At 47.0% G+C, this 17,192-nt stretch overlaps 1 protein-coding gene across 1 annotated transcript in view; it reads right to left on the minus strand.

Annotated features, from left to right (window-relative positions):
- Positions 1–520: 520 nt before the first annotated feature.
- Positions 521–17,192, minus strand: part of LOC131564640 (collagen alpha-1(XXIII) chain-like) — a 180,676-nt gene continuing 164,004 nt past the window's right edge. Inside the window, 21 exon segments of the mRNA XM_058815160.1 lie at positions 521–591; positions 632–777; positions 779–957; positions 2,336–2,422; positions 3,049–3,102; positions 3,607–3,633; positions 3,895–3,948; positions 4,039–4,110; positions 4,518–4,544; positions 5,405–5,446; positions 5,751–5,822; positions 6,140–6,229; positions 6,709–6,753; positions 7,486–7,539; positions 8,792–8,869; positions 9,334–9,378; positions 10,625–10,687; positions 11,283–11,327; positions 12,546–12,572; positions 12,967–12,993; positions 13,551–13,586. Of these exon segments, the coding sequence (XP_058671143.1) occupies positions 521–591; positions 632–777; positions 779–957; positions 2,336–2,422; positions 3,049–3,102; positions 3,607–3,633; positions 3,895–3,948; positions 4,039–4,110; positions 4,518–4,544; positions 5,405–5,446; positions 5,751–5,822; positions 6,140–6,229; positions 6,709–6,753; positions 7,486–7,539; positions 8,792–8,869; positions 9,334–9,378; positions 10,625–10,687; positions 11,283–11,327; positions 12,546–12,572; positions 12,967–12,993; positions 13,551–13,586 (1,341 nt within the window).

Below are 17,192 nucleotides of genomic sequence, written 5' to 3' on the forward strand. Positions count from 1 at the left end.
CTGACTGGTCATGTTGTAGTTAATTGGAGGAATGTAGTAAATTGGAGGAATCACCTATTGCAGTTTTCAATGCCTTCAGCAGAGATGGGTCCTGTGATTTCTGTGTAGTTAAGATGGAAGATGCTTGGGAAATAGAACATCTCTGGGGAGTAAGTAAGAAGTTAGAGCAGGCCTGCTGTTAGGAATTGGTTTCTTGGACACATCTGAAAGTAATTTAACTTTTTGAAAGAGAAACAGCTTACTGCCCTTTTGTTTCTCTGAGGACAACTGCAAATCATCTAACACGCAGCATTTTCTATGGTTAAAAAAAATGAAAATAAAACAATGACCTCTCTTAGCTAGTGGTGCAGAGCCCTTTTGGGGAGCACAGCACAAACCTTCCTGCATAAGCACTGGACCCAACCTGAGCTCTGGCTAGAGCTCTGTGCTGGCACAGCAAAACCCAGAGCAGGGGCGCTGCTCTGCAGGACTGGCTGCTGCTGTTTGAGGAAAGCTTTTCAACCCCAGCTGGGGATAGGACTCAGGGCTGCAGCAGCACAGGCACAAGGGGAACCAAACTGGGCTATGGGTACTGAGAGAAACTTTGAGCATCTGTTACCAGAGTTTGAGCATCTAAAAAATGTTTGAAAGCATCTAACTTTGAGCATCTGTTACCATAAAGGGACTGGCATCCCCTGCGTGATCTCACATGATTTATACTCATCTAAAATCATTTTAACTGGGGAGAAGAAGGCCCCACACATTGGCATCCTTCTCCAAATGCCAGAGTGAAACACTCCAGCTTTGCTGCCCTGTGTCCTTCCTCTCCCTGGAGGGGTTTGCTCCTGGGGCCACAGCAGGAACACACACAAACCATGCAAGACACAGCAGATACTGTACCAAAGGGCAGGGCAGGCTCAGCCCATCCAGGCCTGCCAAACCTGGGTCCCTTTTGCTGCCTGCAATGCTATGATCTCCCTGTTTGGAAAAATAACTGCTTGTTGAGAATGATAAGGGACACAGGAGTTACACAGACAGACAGCCATGTTTCAGCACAGGGGGAGGAGGATGGGTCTAGAGCTTCACAGGTCCATTTCTGATGACACAGCAGTCAGCAGAGTGGTTTTATGGTAGGGAATTCACATGACATGTGGAGTCTGTCACCTGGGGAAGATCCTCTGTACACAAACCAGAGATTCACATTTGTAAAAGTGCAGTTAAAGAGATAAAGGGTAAATCACCCAACATGTAAAGAGAGGAAAAAATGAATTGCAGTTCACATTCAATCTCCAGGCAAAATAAAGCATGTTGACTAAAGGGACTTATTGCTGGTGTAGCGAAGCTACACAACAGCCTTGGCTGCCATGGCTGTGCTCAGACAGTGAGGAAAAGTCACACATTCAGAGAAGAAATGAGGTTTGGATTGTCATGGAGCAAGGAGCTGGCACTCTTAATTAGGTGCTTCTGGACTAAGTTCTAAACAGCTACATATAAGCAGTTTCAGTTCCATTTTTGCTACTTTTCATTCTGCAGTTTCAAAGCATTTCAGGGAGAGGATCTCTCTACCTTTAGTCATTATATGAGAAACAGTAGTGAAAAGGAGGTAAATTTTACCAGGTCAAATAACTTCTTATAAACCACTCTAGATTTTTTTTTTTTTTTTTTGTGGGCTCTATCTAATGAATGAGAGGCTCTGGAACTGGACTTGGGGACTTGGGAGATGCAGCTACCCCAGGCTCAAACAGCCAGGAGGTTTCCTGGAAAGCCCAGTGGTTCAGTGGAATGGACAGCTCTGAGCCACAGGCACACAAACCAGGGGAGGTCTCTTCTCCCAGGGACACTTCCTGGCAGCCTGGGGAGCTCCAGCTCATGCATCATTTATGCTTGGCAGAGCTGTGATGCCATCAACCCTAACATGCTTCCCCTGGCTCATCCCTCACTCAGTTTGCAGGGATGAAGGGATGGAGCTGGTCTTGTTTTCAGATCAGCTCCCATCCCCTGCACCCAGTTACTCCCTGATTTCAAACATGTCCAGAAGCCAAGCCAGCAGCATCACACTATCTCCTGAAGAGCTCTACTGAGGTCCATTGTTCCTGACTACAATAAGAAGGTCTTCACACAAAGATGCTTTATTTTTACTGCTGTGGCTTGCTCCCATCTGGCCACTGAGGAGCCTTACAGCCAGCAGTGAACTTCCAGCAGTGCAGATAAACCATTAAGAAAAGTGAGAAAACAATAATCATCTGCTCTGATTTACTGCAAAAGAGAGAACTCCCAAATCCTCCCTGGCTGCAAAGCTGTGTCTCCTTTTCAGCCCCTCAGCCTGTGCTTAGGATAAGTGCAATGGAAAACTTACCACAGGACAAGGCTGGTCCAGTCCAGGGGGGCCTGGTTCCCCCTTCTGTCCTTTGGCCCCTTTCCTCCCTGGTATTCCTCGTTCACCCTGTCAGCACAACAGGAAGATATCAGGAGGAAGAAACACCTTTGGTTCATGTCTCACAGCACTCACAGTGCCAGTCCTCACCCAGAGTAAGGACACTTGCACTGGTGTGACCTCAGCTGAGCAGTGGAATCACTGTGAAAATCTTCAGTTAAAGCTGGGTGGAAATATTACAATGGATAATTTTATAACAGATTGACTGAATGAGCAGTTTCTGCTGGAGCCCAGGTTGGTATCTGACAGAAAATGGGAGCAGCAGCTTCCAGCTGAGCTGGGCTCCTGGCTCCACCTGGGTACCCCTTTGTTTAAAGGTCCCTGTAACAAAACCTTTGACTTGGATCCATTTTCAAGGTCTGTAAACCAAGATCAGTGATTCTGTGCAACCTGGAGCTGTCAGGCTGCTCCATTTCCCCACAATGCTCAGGCTGGGCTGGGAAGGGGGCAGGCTTGCAAAAACCCTTCAAAGTGGGTAGGAATTAACTGCCTGTCCTGCCTTGTGCTGGGAAATTGCAATTCCCTGGGCTGCACAGAAGGCCTTTCAGCAGTGGCTCCCAGGGCAAGCAGCTCTGCCTGCCAAGAAGAGCAGCCTGTCCTGCCCCACAGCATCAGCACAGCCATTCCCCACTCACCTTCTCGCCTCTTTCACTTCTCTCTCCTTTCTCTCCTCTGAGGCCAGGGAAACCCTGTCACCACAATTTTTAGGTGGGAAAAAGGAAAAAGATAAAAAGGTTTTGTAAGTTTAGTGTGTGAATGGCTCAGTTCAACATGAGCCAACTCCAGCCATCAGCCTGTCCTGCCATGGTGAAAAATGACATTTTCTCCCTGTTGACTTGGTATGTCAGCAATTCTTTGGAAAAATGGAATGCTTCACCACACCCCAGTAACATTACTATTAACATTATATTATTATTATTGTAACATATACTATTCTACTAGCTATTGGAAATTTTTATGTCACTGAATCCAATACAAATATTCTCAGCTGGAAAGGGAAGCCCTGGCAGCACCTTCAGGTGAGCAGTTCCACTGTGCAGGGGAAGCAATGGGCCTGAATTCAGCCCTTCCTACAGCCATCATTGCATGGCCATTGTGTACACAGTGTTAGGTACATATTTTCCCAACAATCTCAAGTTAGCTGTGTGTTACTTGGGTTTCTACCATGAATAATTAATGTTTTCCATACTCACATCCAATCCTGGCTCCCCTGGCTTTCCCTGCAGATGCAAAAATAACAATTAGGATGTGCTGTGTTGAGCTTGGTGCTGCAGACAAGCTTAGATCCAGTTGGTTTAACGTGGCAGTGAGGGCAGGGCTCACCCAGGAGCTCTGGCACTGGAGGCTGCTCCTTTGCCACCCACCAGGGCAGGGCTGCTCCAGCTCTGCAGCTCTGGCAGGACTCCCCACAGCAGGATTTTACACCCCTATTTTAGGATTGCACCCCAATATCCCTGCTCCTCTCCCACACCCGTGATTACCTTTTCTCCTTTGGTGCCAGGTAATCCAATGAGCCCTGGAGCACCTGGGAGACCCTTAAATTAAAAACAAACAAAGCATTGGGATTGTTTCCTGTGAGAGGTTTCTGTCAACAGCCAGAAATGAGATTTGGGAAAACAACTCACAGCAGGTCCGGTGTCACCTTGGTCCCCCTTCTCCCCACTGTCACCTTTCTCTCCCTTGGCACCATCCAGACCCTGCAGACATGAAATGGATCAGGGATCAGCCCCCCATGCACCCCCAGCTCCTGCCCCTTCCCTGGGGTCCCACACCCACACTGCTGCTGAGGTTTTGCTCCTGACCACATCATCTAAGAAAACAGCTGAAAATGTTAAGGCTTAAACAGGTTTTAAGCCTTTTGGTTTGGAAACCCTGGCTCTCACCAGCCCTCAGGACTCTGTGCTGGAGGAGGGGTTTGGATTGTAAATGCTTGGAAGGAAAAATGGCTTGTTTTCCAAAATGCCAACTGCTGAACAGTAACCAAGGGATGTGTTGTGACAACAGGGACAAAAAACTCAGTCTCAAGAGCTGACAGGCTTTTGTGAGCCTGTAAATAATGCACTAGCAGCTGGGAAACTGGGTGACATTTAATTTATTGACTTACTTTAGGCCCCTGGATTCCTGGAGGACCCTGTGGGAAAGACAGTGGTGCATTTGAAAAAACCACAGAATTTAAAATCATATCCAAAACTTTCCTTCCCAAACAATTTCTTGCTCAAATTACAGGCTGACAATGGTCAAATACTGATTTTCAAGACAGGTGGCAGTTTATTTTGTTCTCCAATATCAAATCAGGGGGCAGGGGAACTGAAAAGGAGTATTTTGTGTAACATAGGACAATAAAACTCTGCAACACAAGCTCTGGGGAGTGAGAGCCCCCAGGATCTTTGCTGAAGAAAGTGACAGGAAGCTCTGGGGGTGTCATGGTGCCACCACAGCCCTCCACACCAGGGCAGGGCTGCGATACCCCCAGGCTGTGAATGCCACCTGAAATGCCACTGCTTTTGAAGCATGCTCTCTCAAGGTGAATATTGGGACCAGCAGAGACATCCCAGCCTTCCCAATGTCCCTGGCAGCTCCTTTTGAAGCACTGTAGGCACCAAACCCCTTTGATGTCTCCATCAAAAGTGCTCTGTGTGTTCATCACCACCTGCCCCCTCTCCCAGTGCAGCTGATGGCAGAAACCTTGAGGACTTGGGTGAATTTAGGGGAATAGAGACACTGTCATGGTGGGGAACAGATTTTCTGTCCCACAGGATTTTATCTTTTCTCTCAAGGAACAACTTGGATTTTTGCAAAATGAGCCATAAACTCTGATGCACTCTCCTAAATTGGGTGCTTTCATTTCTCCAAAGACAGATCAGACTGTAGCACTTCCCTTTTTTTTTTTTCCCAGATTCAAGACAGCCCAAAATGATTGAACAGAACAAACCACCCTTGTCCCTTATCACATTCAACAATAAATCAGCAGGAATCACTTCAGAGTCCTACCATAGGGCCCGGTAATCCAGGGGGTCCAGGCTCAGGGATGATCTGCAGGAGGGAATTTAACAGCACATTAACGAGGCTCTCAGGAGCGGAAACCTCACAAAGCCCAAAATCATCATTTAATGCCCAATTGATTACAACAGCAGCATCCAATATCTCAGCCACCAATACAAAATCTAAATAACTTTGCAGTGCTAAGTGTGTGAACTGCTCTTCCCTAAGGAATAAACCCCAACTTGTAGGAAACAGTTGGGTTTTGCTGATGGATATGGGACTGGTGGTGTATCCTGAACCCCAACTTTGCCTGGTCCTGTGTCATGGAAGAGACTTTATATTGCCAAGATCTTACATGATTATTCTGCAGACATGGTGACCCAGTGTCTCCTTTTTCTCCTTTGTCTCCTTTTGGCCCTTCTGCTCCCTGAAAGATAAAAATGTGACACTGATGTGGTGCATCTTCCAGGAGAGGAAAAATGAGAGACAAATAGGTTTGTGTCCCTCTAAACAGCAGCATTGGCTCAAGCAAAGCTCGTGGTCATCTCCAGGGGACCTTGAAGAAATATTTTCTCCTCCTTGATACATTCTGAATGAGCTGATTAGAAATGGAAATTCAAAGCTCAACAGTAAGGTGGTGCAGAGAGGTTATTGCTTAAATCAGCCAGCCCAGCCCCATTCTGAGCATTTGCAGAAATGAGTGCCTGAAAGAACCAAGGGCAGAGGGACACCAAAGGGACGTACCGGGGGACCTGCCGAGCCCATTTCTCCCGTCTCTCCTTTCTGCCCCATGGCCCCCATGCTGCCCTGGTCACCCTTTGCTCCTTTGGGACCCTGCAAGTTGAGAAAATACAACATGTTTAGGAGAAAACTCTTAAAATATTCCCCCACAGCAGCCACTTCTGCCTCTCTGCTGTTCCCTCTGCATCATGAGCTCACTAGAACATGTTTTAACCTTCAACCTCACAGATGCCAATTTTGAGGGTGCAGCAGAATTTGGCTGGGCTGCAGGAGGGATTCCAGCCATTTGGGGTTGGGAAGGTTTACAAAAGGATTTGAGACAGCATCTGATGAGCTGCTTGTGAAAGGAGCCCCCTTAGCTCGGCAGACACGGCCACAGCAGCATCAGCACGCTCAGAGCAGAGCAGAGCAGGGGCTGCGGGCACAGGGCCATCAATTCAGGGAGTCACAGCTGCCCCTCCACAGCAGAGCTCACTCCTGGCACGCTGGATTTGCTTTTCAGACACACAGGAATCTTCCCTTTCATTTGGCTCCTGGCAAGGCCTCGCTCGATCCAGCCGTGCCTCACTCACCTTTTCACCATCCGCCCCAGGTGGACCTGGCAAGCCCAGCTCTCCCTGCAGGGAGACAAACAAAGGGGAGCCCATGGTAAATTAAATTAAAGATTCATCCTGGGAAAGCATTGTGCAAGGAAATTAGTTATTCATACACAACTGTTGTGGTTATGGGTTTGCCACTGCCAGGCTTAGGACCAAGGAGGTGTCAGTGACCCACCAGCACCGCCAGCTGATCTGGATATTGGCACAGAGACCTCAAAAGGCACCAAAATCCTGTCCCACCCTATTCTTTCAAGAGATACTTTTCTACAAATTACATTTTTCTTTTGAAGAAGCAGCTGGCTGCAGGTTACAGACTCTTGCTTGTGAAGCAGGAGCACAGCAGGGCCTGGGACACAGCACTGGGACAGCAAAGAGCACACAGGGAGGGTGGGAATGAGGGTGGCTCAGCACAGACACAACACTGCCAGCCCCTCTCACAGCTGCTTCTCCCACTTCTGCCTCCTGCCACAGACCAATGGGGCACTCTCAGAGGAGCTGGGATTTTGTCTGTCAGGTTGAACTGGGACTGGACTCATTTCTGGGACAGCATCCTCTGGAAGAAGGCCAGAGACAGGTCAACAAAATTTTGGCTTTTGTGTGAAAGCCACTGTTTTTTCAGCCAGAGAAAGGGCTAAATAGCACACACAGCCCCAAACCCCTCTGCAGGCTGCTTCAACTGCCTGATTTTGGCTTGGGAGACTCCTCATGGAGAGCTACTAAGGACTGTACCTTGGCAGAGGTCAGGCTCACCTTGGGTCCTGGAGTGCCTTGGGGGCCCGGCGGCCCTGGGGGACCTGGTGGACCCTGAAACACAAACAAAACAGGTTTGGTGATGACTGGCATGGACAAGGCACACTGTGCTCATGCTGTGGGGATGAGCACTCCCAGCCATGATCTGCCACAGACACTCAGGTGAGTGGGATTGCCTGAGCACTGAGATGAGCTCAGAGCTGCCACACAGTGCCCAAGGTTCCTCTGCCACGGGGCTGTTCATGCAGAACACAACACAGTGGGAGCCAGTCAAGTGTACAGCTGCAAAGACATGGGCTGAGAGGCAAAATGCCTTTAGCTGGAGGTGGCACCCCAATCTGATGGTCTGTTTTTGCATCCTGCCCACTCCAGCCAGCCAGCCTGGGAAGCAGCATCCTGCTGAAAACAGTGTCAGCCAGCCAGGGAGGTGCAATTAAAGAGGGGAAAAAAGGAGTTTGTGTGAGCACTAACAACAGGAAAACCTTGCACACTTAGAGAAGTTATTTTTCCTGGGCACTGCTGGATGCAAAGACCACAAACCACCTTGAGATGAACAAATATTTTCCAACTTGCAAATTATTTCAAGCAGCAAAATTTGTGGTCTTGCTCAGATGGAAGCCAAACCAGCATCATATCCTGAAGCACCTTTCTCCATGGCTGCACACTCAAATGCTGTTACACTTAGTCACACTGGAAGCCTTTCCAGAGCCTTGTCCTTGAGACTGGTCAGTGCACAAACACTGCAAACAGCGAGTAAGCAGGAAAACAGCAAAGTTAGTGAGGTTCAGTGGTGTGCCCCTCTGCAGTCTCTGCATGCAGAACAAGGGACAGGGTCTGGGTCCAGCAGATGAAAGCTCCAGACATTTGATGGAGCCTCTCTAAGCACTGCACTCCACTCCCAAAGCTGCGTGCCACGTGGCCATCTGGCAAACGGGAATTACCAGCACTTTGTGTATCCCTGCAGCCTGTTATAAAACAATTAGGATGGTTCTCAAATATGCCTGTAATTAAGTATTTATTCTATTCAGCCTATTTCTTTCTAATGAAAAGGTCAGGGCACTGTTCAGTTGGGCGGGTTGAGGCTTGGGTGTCCTTCCCCTTCCTCCCACATCCCAACTATTGACTCTGCCACCGCTTTTGATGCTGCATCCTGAATATCCTCAAACCCCAGAGGCAATCAGCTCTTTCTTTCCTCCCAACCAGCTCTGTGCCAAGACAGAGATCTCAGGAGGAGACAGAGGACAAGGGCGGACACATTGCCACCATGGATGTCAGTACTTTCCCATGAGCTTTGGCACAGGCTCACCTTGAGCGCGTCCAGGATTCGGCCGTCGTAGTCGATCACGACGGTGTCTCCCTGCTCCCCTTTCAGCCCAGGGGGACCCTGCAGGCAGGGATGAATCCTCATTAATCCCACAGCATGCAGAGGTGGCTGCTAGGAAAGCAGAGACCTGACACACAGCGTTTGGGGGTTATCACCTTACAAACACCATGGATTTAACCAGCCCTCAGTCTGACAGCTGGAACTGTCAAACCTCAAAAGGCCATCAGTTTGTGTAATGGAGAAGAGCATAAAAATCCTCACTTGATTACCCCATTCCCAGCTTTCCTCTTGCAGAAAAAAGGGTCACAGAATGGTCATGAGTATAAGAAAATTGGACTTGACTGATTTCCCATGCCAGCATTCAATACCTGTGCAATCATTTGTTTAAATATGCACAATCTCTATTTTCTGATACTGAATAGATCCTGAAGCAATTCATCCACATTCTAAGCAGAAAGAGATGGTGGGGAACAGCTAAGGTTGAGAAAAATATTGTTCCAAAATGAAATCCTGAACATCCATACCCGGGGTCCAATGGAGCCAATTCCTCCCTTCTCACCAGGTTCACCCTGAAAATCAAAAATCATTTTTCAATGAGACCAAGTAAAATATAAAATATTTATCCTAAAAATACTGTACCCACCCATAAAGATATCCTTTAGATTAAGAAAAAAATATGACACCAACAAAGGACTGCTTCTCCTAGCGGAAAATAGATTTGACCTGAGAATGAATATATTTAGCAAAAAACAATGTTGGTGTGACAACAAGAGGAGTAAGAGGAGGTCTCATTGCAGGGGGAGAGGAGTGGCCAGCTCGGGGCTGTGCTGCCCTCCAGCTCCTCTCCCTGTCCCTGTGCTGAGCTCCATCTCTTTGTGCTGTTTCCACCCTTTGCTTCAGGCTGAGTTTTGCATGTGGAAAGTTTCAGCTGAGATGTTTAAGCCACTTTCAACGGGGAGTTTAAGGAAAAGTTCTGTGCCAAATTGTTCCTTTTTTCTTCCTCTTTTTTATTTTTTCCCCTTACCGTCTTTTTCATAATTTTTGTTCTTTTAATTGGAGGGTTTTAAAAAGTCATAGTACTCTTACAGTAATGACCTGAAATTCTGTTCAGGATTCAAAAGATGTCTCATTTGTCACACCCATGTTGATCCCCTTGCTGACCAAATTAAAGCTCTCCAAAAAGTAAAAAATGGTAAAAATGTATAGAAAAAAAAATAATTTCAGTCAGCACTGCTACTGTGGTTCTAGAAAAAAGTTTACTGAAGTTCACCAGAGCCTGCTTTGTTCCTCACATACACACCGTCTTGCCCAATAAGAGATCATGACTCTTTGATATAGAAATATTGGTGCATCCAGATCCTACTAAACACAAAGCAGCTGAGGGGGTAAATAGCAGCCCATGGATGCTGTCTGGGGCTCCTCAGCACCACCCAACAAACCCAGATAATTTTATCTCTCAGCAGCTTTGGAGGTCAGGAGGACAGGACAGCTCACAAGTGCTTGGGGCTCTGAAGCAATTCCACAGCCGTCAATAACATGGGATCAAAATGTGATCAGAATTCTACAGTTTTTGATGAAAAAGGCAATTCAGTGGAAAATGTGCAAGTGGATGACTTACAAGCTCTTATACTGATCTCTGCTTGAACCCAGCTTTCATCAAATCACCAGGAAAAGTTCAAACACTCCTAATCTCACTTTTTTTATGTCAGTTTTGGCACTTTATGAGGCTTTTAGAAGGCAAATTCCCAAAACACCTCCTCAGCTGGAATCCCCTGCCTCAGCAGTGCTGTGCCCAGAGTTGCAGCTTCTCCTTACCTTCAGTCCTGGGAAGCCATCTGTGCCATTCTCTCCCTTGGGACCCACACTTCCTTTTTCTCCCTGAAAACAAAACCCTTTAGACAAATGCTGTACAGGGACGATGGAGAAAAGATTTCTTCAGGTTATCATTTTCTTGATTTATCTTCACTTTACATACACAAGGGAGCAGAGCTCTCCTTCCAGCTGTGAAACACATCACCTTGCCCAGGTGCAAATGGGGAAGTTTTGAGATAAAAGTGAAGCTTTAAGATTCAGCAGTTTGGCTGCAGGTGGTGTGTTCAGCCATGAAGCTGGCCCCAAAACCACAGCATAGAATAATAAATTCACAATGTTTTTTTGTTGGAAGGGGTCTTGAAGATCATCCAGCCATGGGCAGGGACACCTTCCACTATTCCAGATTGTTCCAAGCCCTGTTAAACCAGGCCTTGGACACTTCCAGGGATGGGGCAGCCACAGCTTCTCTGGGAAACTTGTGCCAGGATCTCACCACCCTCACAGTTTTTTGATCTTTTTCCACATCAGAGGAGAAATGTTTCTCATCCTGCCCCAGCTGGTGCAAAAATCAGACAGCAAAAGATCCCACAGAATCACACAGAATAATAAGGTTAAAATGCTGCCCAGCACATGCATTAGAGGGACACAGAACAGAACATACCTTAGGGCCCACCAGTCCTGGTTCCCCAGGGATCCCATCATCACCCTGATGGAACAAAACACAAAAAGTGAAATACACAGGCCTTGCACACACTTAGTAGGTCCCAACACATCATTTGACCTCACTGAGTGTTGCAGAGACACAAACCCCACTCAGGTTTGCAGGCAACCAGGGCAGAGCAGCAGCAAGGAGCACAGGAGGCTCCAGTGTGCTCCCCTGCTCCCACCCAGCCCTGACTCCCTGACTCCCTGCTCCTGGGAATGTGGATGGGCATCTTCCAGAGTTTGCTTACAGCAGGTCCTGGCAAAGATCTTCTCCCACCTTCAACAGAAACTAAACATTAAATTCCTTAAGGCCTTTTGGGTCCCAAAGACCTCCTGTAGCTGTTTCATGGACTTCATCACAAGCCACCAACACCCTCTGCCAGGAGGAGGTTTTCTGGTTTTTCTTGTGCTTTGTGGTTCTCCTGGAGTAAAGCCACTTCATGGATGCTGACAAGATTAGTTTTACCAGGCAGTTATGAAATGTTAAAGCCAAATCCTGGCCTGAAAAACACCCATGGCCACCCCTGTTTAGGGCCATATCAGTAAAAGGGAAAGGCTGGGCCCTGTCAGCGCTTTGACTTCTCTTAAGGGCAGAGATTTATCCACTTCTCCACTGGGGTGGAGAGCCTGGCCATGTGAATCTCTCAGTCTTCAATGCCACACCCCAGCAGCATTCCTGGCCCTCCAGGGGACATTTCCCACGGGACTGCAGTGCTGCTGGGTGATGGCCACCCCAGGAATTCCAGACCCCTTCCCTGGGCAGAGAACATCCTCCAGCCACCTCTTGGTCCATTGAATTATTGGAGAGAAAGGGCTGAGACCTACTGCTTTGCTTGGCATTTGCTCTTTTGTTCTTTGTCTCTTGGGCAGACGTGGCTGCAGCTTCTGGCTTGCTGGTGGAAATGAAAGCCAGGCTCCAGGCACAGCCATGCCCAGTGAGGGAAACTGAGGGAACACAGGGAAGGGTTGGTGGGGACAGCCATGACCACAGCCTCTATACCAGTCTCTGGCAATGGTTTCCTGAGCCAAGCACAGAGCAAAGCAAAGGGGAAATAAATAAATAAATATATAGTTAAAACAAATAAATATAATATATAATATATAATATATAATATATAATATGTAATACATAATATATAATTAGTATAAATATACTAATAATGCTAATACTACTACTAATACTAAAATAATAATAATATTTTTTAAATCACCATTTTACCTTTTTCCCCTGGATGCCAGGCTCACCCTTCAACAGCAACATCAACAGAAGAGAAAGAAATTTAGGGACATGACAGAAAATAAGGCAAATTATGTAGATAATCAAAATTAATTGTAAAACTAAAATATTTGGCTTGTGCTGATCATATTTATCCTCCCCAAATGCAAAAAAGCACATTCCCACAGCACAGCAGATTGCAGCCCCCTACAGCCCCATTTCCAGTTTTGAGCATGGGCAGTGGACGTGATATTGAGGAAGTGACACATTCAGACATTTACACTCCAGTCAATGCCTTGGAATTTTATATCTGATATATATCAACGGGTTCCAGTCCACTGCAACATGCTTATTTTCATCCCCACCCCTCCTATTAAGCATAATTTCAAAAGTTAATGTTAAAATTAGACAGATTATTACCCACCTTTGGTCCTGGAGGGCCTCTGGCACCCTGTTGAATATAAGAGTGATAGATATACTTGTTTGACAACAGAGTAAAACAGAATAAAAACATTTCTAAGGGTATTTTAATTCCAAGAAAAAAAATTACACAGATGTCAACTTCTCATCTTCCCTTACAAATAGAGCTGTCTTTGTTCTCTGTGCTCCCAGTAAATAATATCCTTTTATGGCTCATGTATTTTATGTATAATAAACACCTTTTTATCCACTTTTAAATCTGCTGTATCCTTTAATCCACCTTTTTAAACTGCTGTATCCTTAGCAGTTTGGAGTTACAATGCCAGGTGGCTTCAGAGGGGCAGGAGTCAGGATACAGGAGCACCACATCCCTCCAGAAGAGCCCAGGGGACACAAAAACTGGCCTCTCTTCTCCCCAGGGCACAGGTAGCCCTGGGCAAACATCCATTTTAGGGCACCTATAGTTGCATGAGGGGTTTTTGTCCTCCATAAGCAAGAACACAAACCCCCTTGCTGCAGTGAGCAGAAGGGTGATGTTCAGTGGGGGTGAGGGGCCCACACACAGAGATGCTTCTGGGCAATACTGACCATGACTCCATCCTCTCCTGGCTCGCCTTTGAAACCCTGCAAAAAGATAAAAATACCAACACTGAAACGATTACCTCTCATTCTCCGAAATGCTCAGCAATAATTTTCAAGGGGAATGTTCAATGTTCAGTGTTTCAATGTTCCACAGTGTTAAGCTTTAGCCTATTTTTTACTAAATAAATTGCCAGTGGTTTTTGGATTTGCAACAGGTCATCCAAAGGGTATGGACTGGGGAAGAGATCTCCTGGCTGTGTGAGTTACAACCAGCACCTGCAAACTCACGCCCCAGGCCCAGCTCTTTGCTCCAAAACTGAGATGGAAGGTTCCCTCCTGCTCCCCTGCCCACACCCCAGGGCTTTGCTCTGTGAGCAGCCTGTGGAGCCCAGCAGTGGCTCAGGCTGGGCTCAGTGGCTCTGGTGGCAGCTCTGGGGAAGGGGACACCCTTCACCCTGCTGTCCCCGTGGGGTGGAGCTGCCTGGCACGAGCTCGCTGCGCATCTCCCGTCCTTACAGGGGAGCCCGGGGGTCCTCTTGGGCCATCCTTTCCCGTGTCACCAGGAGGCCCCCGGGCACCTGGGGGTCCTGGAGGACCAGGGGGGCCCATGGCTCCATCTCGACCTTGATCACCCTGGAAGAAGTTCACACAGACATGGTGAGACAAAGAAGTGTTGGCAAGGGGTGCTCTCAGGGTGTCCACGACATGCACTGCATCCCTGGCCTCTGCTACCCCAGAGAAATTTAACTGCAGCTTCCAAATGTTTAACTTTCAGCTTTCCCAACTGCAGCTGGGAAAAATGAAAGTGAGCTCACCAAGCTCACTGATTTATGCCATTTGGAGCTGGTTCCTCAACCAGGATTGTGCTCGACAACGAGATTTAATCTGCTTAATCCCTTACCCAGTGACTGTCTGCGTGGAATCCACCAACCCAGCAGCACCCAGAGCAGCCCAGGCCCACACCATGCTGGCAGGGAGCATGCACACACTGCCATGGCTCAGTGCATCACGTCAGAAAACCACACAAAAAGTGGCAGTGCTTGATGTCACCCTCTACAGCCAGCCACAGTCACACACGAACCTCCCGAGCCGCTCGCACCCTGCGGATTTTGGGTGCCCAGAACTCACTGTGTCCCTGCAGGTCTGTGGGTGCCATTCCCAAGGGGAGCACCCCATGGGGCTGATTCCAGGCTGAGAATCAGCTCCTGGCCCCCCAGCAGCCAGCCCAGCCCCGGGGCCCAGCCTGGCCCATCCATGGGCTGCACAATGGGAAGGGCAGGCTCATAAATCTTGTAGCAACATCTGGGAGAGTCACCACCGAGGGCTGGGTTTAATATGCGGTCCACCCTCAAATCAGGGACAAGTGTGGGATTTTTCAGAAGTCCTTAAGTGACTTAGCAGCACAAGTCCCATGGCCTTTCAACAAGATCTGGGCTCCTAAATCACTTGCATCCTTTTTTTAAAAAATCCAATTGTAAAGGCAGAACACTGCAACCAATTATGTCGAGTCTCCCACTGAATTTTTCCTAATTACAATGTCCCATTTAGAGTTCAAGGATTTAGATTACTCTAGTTTTAATGCATTTTATTTTACAATACCAACACTGTTTATATCAAATTTACAGGACTTTGCTGCTTGATTCTCAAATCTCACAAAGAACCAAATGCTAAAACCCGTTAGTTTTATGTCCCTTTACTCTGCCCCCTAAATTCCAATGGGATTTCAGTTAAACGTGCTCCCAACAAGCATCTCTAAACACAGCCATGGTCGTGGCAATTTAAAATAGCAACAGTCAGCCAGAAAGAGAAAGCAAAAGCAGCTCAATCACAGCAAACCAGAGGCAGCAGGTTCGGAGTCTACCTTGAGCACTCGCCGGCTAAAGACAAGCTGATCATTAGCCAGAAATCCATGACTGAGGTGGGGAAAAACCATCTATATCCAGGGAAAGTGGGAGGCAGAAGAATAAAGAGCAGCAGTTTAAGGTGAAAGCACAGCAGAAGAGTGAGTTTTAAAGGCTGTAGCAATATACAATATTTATTTTTAATAACTAGTTGGTACATTAGAAAGTAATAGTCTAGGTCGCCAACAGTGGGGTTTAAGGTTCTGGGTACACAGACTGAGGGAAACAAGTATTTTTTCACCAGTTTACTGCACAATAGAACATTCAAAGCAGCTGGAGCAAGGATTCCCCTGCTGCAGAATAAAGAGTATTATTCCAATAAACCCCATAGGGGATGATATATCCCAGCATTTCCCTCTGACCAAATACTGTATTTGTTTTCAGAGGCTCAAATGAATACTGATGTATTCCCAGCCTGCAAATTGCACATAAATCTCCCAGATTTATATGATGCAAAAACAATGTATTTAGACTGTATCAGTAGTCACTGCTATTGTGTTTTAGCCTTTCCACTCCTCTGTCTGGGGAGAAGCAGGAAGACATTTCCTTTCTCAGGACACCATGTGCATCTCCCTTTCCCCATCCACCCATCCATAGGGGAATCAAGAGGGTGAAGCCACAAGAAGCCCTGTGGGAACACACAGCAAAGCCTTCATGAGGGATTTTGGAGGTTTCTGGGGAACAAACCTATTTTGCAAATTGCCAAAGAGCTTTCAAACCTTGCACACCAATAACAGATAACCCCAAACCTCAGTTTTGGGGGGAATGGTCCACTGGCAAGGCCACCTCCTGTCCAGCCTCCCAGTATAGATGTTTTAACACCACCATGACAAGAAGAGAGGGAAAAAATAAATTCAGAAAAAACCAATCAACCCCAGAAAACAAGCCCCTACCAAGAATTTTTTTCAAGATGTAGAGAGGGGCCTCAACACTCAGTTAAATGCAGCTTCTTTTGGGAAGAACAGCACTGAAATACTGAGAAATTAAAATTAATGAGAACACTTGCACATGGCCAGGTCCTCCAAATACTACAGAAACCACCAAAATTACTCTACTGAGAGTAAAAGGGTTTGTGGTAGACAGAAAGCACACAGTTCTGTAGCTCATTATGGGCATAAAGTACAAAAAAGCATAAAGTGGGATTTTTATGAAACCCCACAGAGCAAAACAGGAACTGAAATTTTTTTCTTGTCCCTCAGACTGGTGGGCATCATCCAAATAAGCACATTCCAAGCCCAGCCCTATCTGTTTTAATGGAAAATAACAATTTACATTTGCTCTGAGGCCAAACACACCATATCCCACTAAATCCAGCCATCACACATTTAATTTTAAACAGCTCCTGTTACAGATGGGCCCATGAGAGGTGAACAGCCCTGAGGGATGTTAAATAGAGAGACACCATTCCTGGTGCAGGACACATCCAGGCTGCAGCAGAGGGGTTAAGTGCGATGGAGCAACACATTCCTGCTCCACAGTTCCCAGAGCATTGGGTTGCAGGCACTGGGCTCACAGGCTGCTGGGTCTGACCCCATCTAGCAATGGGATATTGGAGCACAGAAACCTTGAACACTGGTAATTTCCACCTTTAGAGCCCTCAATGCAGCCATTTCAACAGAACACTCCAAAGTCAGCAAATAATAAAATAAAAGTATCCATAGGTGGCTGTGGACTGTCACGGAGAGCTCTGCAGGATACTTCCTGCGCTGAGGTTTTATCTGCAGTGTGAGCTTGGCCAGCAGTTAGA

The sequence above is a fragment of the Ammospiza caudacuta genome, chromosome 16, assembly GCF_027887145.1.
Source record: "Ammospiza caudacuta isolate bAmmCau1 chromosome 16, bAmmCau1.pri, whole genome shotgun sequence".
NCBI classification, from domain to species: domain Eukaryota; kingdom Metazoa; phylum Chordata; class Aves; order Passeriformes; family Passerellidae; genus Ammospiza; species Ammospiza caudacuta.